This window comes from Crocuta crocuta, unplaced genomic scaffold (assembly GCF_008692635.1).
Source record: "Crocuta crocuta isolate KB4526 unplaced genomic scaffold, BGI_CrCroc_1.0 scaffold694, whole genome shotgun sequence".
NCBI lineage: Eukaryota > Metazoa > Chordata > Mammalia > Carnivora > Hyaenidae > Crocuta > Crocuta crocuta.
In genome coordinates, this window is record NW_027527933.1 from 1,773,723 (window position 1) to 1,780,377 (window position 6,655).

The 6,655-nt window shown below is 38.5% G+C and overlaps 1 protein-coding gene across 1 annotated transcript in view; it reads left to right on the forward strand.

Annotated features, from left to right (window-relative positions):
• The first annotated feature begins 4,540 nt into the window (after positions 1-4,540).
• Positions 4,541-6,655, forward strand: part of RNLS (renalase, FAD dependent amine oxidase) — a 16,463-nt gene continuing 14,348 nt past the window's right edge. Inside the window, exon 1 of the mRNA XM_077751846.1 lies at positions 4,541-4,786. Within this exon, the coding sequence (XP_077607972.1) occupies positions 4,541-4,786 (246 nt within the window). The remainder of the gene's footprint in view (positions 4,787-6,655) is intronic.

A 6,655-nucleotide genomic window follows, 5' to 3' on the forward strand; every position in this document is an offset into this window, starting at 1 on the left:
CTCTGATAGCAAATGGGGCTCCATTAAAAAATCCCACAGGACTGTAGCAAGCAAAGAAGTTCTTAATGGGGTCAAGAGAAATCATCTCTTCCCCTACACACACAGGCCGAGTGCAGAGGAAGCAAAAATGCCACCTACCGGATTCTCCCTGGAAGGGGCTTAAATACATACTTTCCGAGCTACTGCCTGATGGTCTGGCTTGCATCTGGGCACTGACTGCTCTTTCTCTTTGGGACACTGATGGAGTGGGCATGGTTTCAACGACTGGGAGCCACTAAGAACAAATTAGGTGGTCGGGTAATCACAAAAGATATTCATGAGTATAGGCTAGGATAATTGATAACTTTCATCTCCTATAATGAGACCACTCTGTCAAGACTAGGAGAGGTAGCTATTATATCTAATGCACAGAAACCAATAGAGAGAGTCAAGGAAAATGCAGAAACACAGGAATATGTTCTAAACCAAAGAATGAGATAAAACTCCAGAAATAGATCTTAATGAAATGGGGCTAAGTACTTAGCCTGATAGAGCATTCAAATTAACAATCATAAAGTTGCTCCCCATGATCAGAACAATGCAGGAACAAAGCGAGCATTTCAATGAAGAGATAGAAAATATTAAAAAGTATCAAGCAGAAATCACAGAACAGAAGAATAAAATAACTGAACTCTGACTTCAGTAGAGATTTCAATAGCAGGCTAGATCAAGTGGAATAAAAGATTCGTTTTCACTAATCTCAGGGCAGTAGGATTCATCTACTCAGAGGAGCAAAAACAGAAAAAAAGAATGAAAAAGATTGAAGATTGTTTAAGGATTTATGGGACTCTAACAAGTAGACCAATATACACATTATACAGGTCCCAGGAGAAGAAAGAGAGAAATAGGTAGAAAACTTATGAAAATAATAATGATAATAATAGTAATAATAACAGCTATAAATTTACCTAATTTAGGGAAAGAAACAGGCATTTAGATCCAGAAGCCAATAACGTTCCAAAAGAGATGAATCCCGAAAGACCCACACCAAAGGACATTATAATCAAACTGGCAGGAGTTGAAGACAAGGAGAGAATCTTAAAACAGTAAGAAAAAATGTCTTGTTATCCACAATGGAACCTTTATAAGACTATCAGCAAATTTTCAGCAGAGACTTTGCATGTCAGAGGGAGTGGCATGATTTATATATATATGTTCAAAGAGCAGAAAGAAAGAAAGAAAGAAAGAAAGAAAGAAAGCCCACCAACCAAGAATATTCAATGCAGCAAAGTTGCCTTTCAAGATTGAAGGGAAGATAGTTTTCCAGACAAACGAAAGCTGAAGGAGTTTATCACCGCCAAATGGGTCTTGTAATAAACATTAAAGGGGCTTCTTCACAGTGAGATGAAATGATGACAATAAGTAACAGGAAATCATATGAAACTATAAAACCAACTGATAAAGCAAATATGTAGTTAAATGCAGAATTCTTTAATGTTTCGTGGTCATGGGTAAATCTTGAGATTTCTCCATAAAGTTATTAAAGAGCAATTATGAAATTTAAGGTAGGACAGGAGAATCAGTTTGACCGCAAAGGTGTTTACACATATATTAGTGAAAAGTGCTTTCAGCAGTTGAGAATGTGGAAAACAGCTTCCTTAAAATTATAACTACCATTTAGAAAACCTGCGTTTACTTACACGTGTCCAGTTTGACAACTGCTTTCCTACCCAGTGCTTCAACTCCTTTTGCAATAACCCCCTCCCCCCCCATTGTGCTCATCCAGGTTTAGCAGGCTTCCTCAGTTGAGAGAGCTACTTCCTGATGATATGTGTTCCATTTTTAGATGTATTCACTTAAAATCATTCCTTAAATATATTTTCTGAGTTAAGCCAGAATCTGTTTTCTCATAGTTTCATCAATTGATTTTGGTATACTGATATATCCAACTATGTGTCTCTCTTAAGGTCTTTCCCATATTTGAAGATAGCTTTCATGTTTTCCTGCAGTTTTCTCCAGGTTAGAAATCTCTATCCCTCTTACCTATTAAAATAATTTAATTTGAAGTTTGTTTACCATTGTGGAAACCTTTCTTTGGAATGATAGCAGTTTCTGAATGATTCTCTTAAAATCTGGGATCCAGCACTGAACACGGTTTTCTAAATGTGATCTGGCTAGTCTAAATTTTGTGGGACTATCATGTGTCTTGCTCTGCACGCTATAATTCACTTATTATTTTTTGCCTTGACAGCTTTATTAGAGTAACTCATCATGAGCTTAAAGCCAAGTAAAATTCTAAGCCCTCTTTCCTTGATTCTGTAAAATTAGTTTCTAGATACTTTGAATAACCTTGTCCAATTTTTTTTTTTTGGCATTGAAATCTCTTAAATTCCTGGTCTTAAATAACCCTATGAGGTTATCTTGATTTTAGGCCATCTAAAAACTGTTAGATATGCTATTACCCAAGTTATCAATAACACAGTTAAGAGAGAGCAGATGGAGGTGTGCATCACACCAGTAGATGTCCTTTTCTGACTGGAATGATATTTTTATATTATTACAGTCATATTATACCATAAAAAAACACTCTCTGAGAAAGTATCTTCAACACTGAAATTGCCCCCACAGAATTACCATTCAGACTGTCTTAGTTTAAGCATTATCCTTGAAAGACTTGTAAACCTTCCAGGCAAACAGTTAGTGACCTCTGTTTCTGAGAATTCTACCTATGATTATAGTTGCCAAGGATACTGTATTGACTATGACAACATTTCTCTTGGTGCTTAAATTCTAATAAGTAAGCAATAAATACGTGAGTAAACAAGCCAGATAATTTCTAAAAGTGTTAAGTGATGTGAAGAAAATTAAACAGTTCAGTGAAATAGTCACAAGGAGGTTGTTTTAAGTCAAATGGGTAGAGAAGGCCTCTTTTAGGTGACCTTTAAGTGGGATTTATTTATTTAATTGTTTACTTTTGAGAGAGAGAGAGGCAGAGCACAGGCAGAGAAGGGGCAGAGAGAGAGAGGGAGACACAGAATCCGAAGCAGGCTGCAGGCTCCGAGCTGTCAGCACAGAGCCAGCTGTGGTGCTTGAACCCACGAACTGTGAGATCATGACCTGAGTCAAAGTCAGATGCTTAACTGACTGAGCCACCCCGATGCCCCTTAAGCGGGATTTAAGTGAGCATAAGGAAATATCAGGAATAGGAAGAAGATAAAAGGTCAAGGTGACCAGGAAGACTAAATGTAAACACATCTTTTCTACCTATTTTGCAATCCTATTTTCTTTAGTCATTCCCAAATTTCTCAGAAAGATGTCCTAGTAAAAATAGCCAACCATGGACCCACAACCCTACAGTTATAGCTCTGGGCTAATATAACCCATTCTGGAGGGTACGAGTGGGGGCTAAGGCTAGCCCCCTCCCTGAAGACAAAGGTAATGAGAAATCACAAGCCATCATGGCTACCTCTGTTCAATGGTCATAACAATCCCCAATTCTCTATAACTTTCTAAAAAACATATTGTTGATCATAGCAGAAAAGAAAAAGAGAATGAAGTGATGCAAATTCACAACTCCTGGAAACACAAGTCAAAAAAGTATGCTCTGTACTCAAGAATTCCATAAGCAAAGGTCTACCACTTTCACAGATATGTGGAAAATCTGAGGATGTATTCAGGGAACAGAAAATAATTGTTTAGCTATAGTACAGGATATATGACGATTACAAAGATAAGATATAGATACAGGTTGGGGAAATATCACCGAACACTATGCCAAGCAGTTGACCTTAGTTCTGTATGAAACTGAGAGCTATGGAGAGTTGTTTGAAGATGGTAGTGACGGATCTAGAAGCTTAGTGCAGAACACAGGTTAGGCACATGGAGACCGCTTAATAATCCAGTTAAGAAGTAATGGTTGCTTGGGGCACCTGGGTCATTCAGTGGGTTAGGTGTCTGATTCTTGGTTTCAGCTCAAGTCATGATCTTGCAGCTTCATGAGTTTGAGCCTCGCATCGGGCTCTGTGCTGGCAGTGCAGAGCCTGCTTTGAATTCTCTTTCTCCCTCTTTCTCTGCCCCTCCCCCACTCACACTGTTTCTGTCTCAAAGTAAATAAACTTTAAAAAAAGAAAAAGAAATTCTTTAAAAAAAAAAAGAACTAATGGTTGCTTGAATTTAAGTAATGCATTAACCTGTTGGTGATTTCTTTCTTTCTCTTTCTTTCCTTCTTTCTTTCGTATTTTTTTAAATTTATTTTTACTTTTTTTTATTTTAGAGAGATAGAGTTCAAGCAGGGGAAAGAGACAGAGGGAGAGAGAATGAATCTAAGCCGGTGCCACACCCAGTGCGGAGCCCAATGCGGGGCTCGATCCCATGACCCTGGGATCATGACCTGAGCTGAAATCGAGAGTCAGATGCTCAAATGATTGAGACAGCCAGGTGCCCCAGCGATTACTTTTCAAAGTGCTAAATGGCCACAGATAACAAGAATGCAGTAAAACAGGCAATTTAATCCATTTCTGGTATTTCTGGTGGAAGTTGGATTTTTCTGGTGCACAATGGTATGGGGTTGGATTTAAGAGACCAAGGGGAAGAGGTCAAAAAGACCAGAGGACTAATAGTTAACAAGAGTGAGAGAAGAGAAGCTACTGAAGATAACCAGGAGGTCGTAGGCCCGATCATGCAAGAAATGAGGAATTCAGGAGGAGATGGCGGGAATGGGGGCAGCAGACTTAAAAAAGCCACGACAAACTGCCCTCGCCTCATCCACGAGGCACCATGGAACCGCGGACAAACTCATTTTAACTCGGTGTGTATATTTACATTACGCCAGTGGGGGAGAGCCCTTGTCATAGTTTATTTCAAATATCCTTTCCAGACAATTCTGAGATTTTAGAATGGAGTTGCAAAAATCTCAGACTGTAAACAACTTTAAGTTAGGATTGATGAATTTATTGTCTACCGTATCAGCTTTACTTGGTTTCTAGCAAATACATACATATATGCATCTGTAAACAAGTATATGGCTTTTATAAAACATTTGAAATTAATAGAAAAATATAAGCACAACTGCCTCCTCTCCTATTTCTCTAATAATTGCCTATGTACTTGCCTTTGTGTATGTTTACTATACTCTGAGATTCTACTAGTTTTGTAGCAGTTTTTCATCATTATGAGTAATTTTCCATATATCCGTAAACATTTAAAGCCGTATTTCCTGAGTAGCTTTATTAATGTTTCTCATAACATTGAGGTAAACACAGATCTACATAAATCTTAATATATATCTATACACTACTTTCTTAACATAAATGTCTAGACCTGGTATGTCTCATTTAAAGGGCACAGTTTTAGTGCTGACAGCTCAGAGCCTGGAGCGTGCTTCAGATTCTGTGTGTCTCCCTCTCGCTGTCTCTCCCCAACTCAGGTCTCTGTCTCTCCCTTTCTCTCTCAAAAGTAAATAAACATTAAGAAAAATTAAAGGACACAGTTTTAGGGCTTTTGATATATTATCAAACTATACTCCGGTAAACTTGGCCATTGCACTTCCATCATTAATGCATTAAAGTGCGTTTTGCTACACTCCTGCCAAATGTAGGCATTCGCATTTTAAAAAGCAATTCTCAAAAAATGAAAAATAATATTGCATTTTTGGGGTTTTATTTTTGGTATTGCATTTTAAGTTTTATTTGAATATAGGAAAGTTAAACTTTCTTACCGGCTTATTGGACTTCTGTGATTTCTTTCTATTCAAGAATTGAATCTGTGAACATTTTCCTTCTGGACTTTGTCACTTAATTGTGTCTTTAAGATTTTATGTAAGGATATTTAGCTTTCCTTTTTTATACCTGCCCCCAAATTTGCTTATTTGTATTTTGTCTTGTGCATTTTGAACATACAAGTTGTAAATAATTCTATATTAATGTTTTCCTGTTCAGCTGCATCTTTTATTTTTATGTATACCTTCTTACAAACTGTGTACGTTCATCTATATTTTCATCTAGCTAGTTTTTTATCACATGTATGTATTGATCTATCACCAATATGATGTACGGTAATTTTTATGACGTGGACATACAGTAAAACTTTAAAATTTTCAATGTTTTCATTGTAGTTGACCACCATCGTCAACTTTCTTATCGCTTCTCATAGCTAGTCAGTTTCTTTAGTTTTCAGGTGATAATTTATCCACAATCTAGTGTACCTTAATTCTTTTTTTCTTTAATAGTTGATAGTTCTCGTTGCTTTTTGTTGTTTCATTGAGAATTTCCAGGACAATGTTGGGGGGAAACAGATCAGAGACAAAGGCATGAACCCTCGCCTAGTTCATCTTCTTGTATCCCTCAGATATTTGGAATGTGTTCCGACATAAAATCACTTACTGAAGAGCTGAGTCATCTTAACGGTTTCTGGCGAATCACACATCTGTAATCGTCACAGATCTGACCCGAAGACACTAGGGTCCCCGTTTCCCAGATGGAGAAACTGAGGCTCCAGCTGCAGGTAACACAGAGCCCCGGGGCCATTCTTACAAGAACCGCCCCTGGATTCCGACATCCCTCCGGACACCGCTGGCGCAGTCGCCCCTCCGCAGCGCCGGACCGCACGCAGCGTCACGCCGGCAGGGCGCGCACGGGCGCGGGGGGCTCGGCTGCGGCTCCAGCCAGGGGCAGGGGGG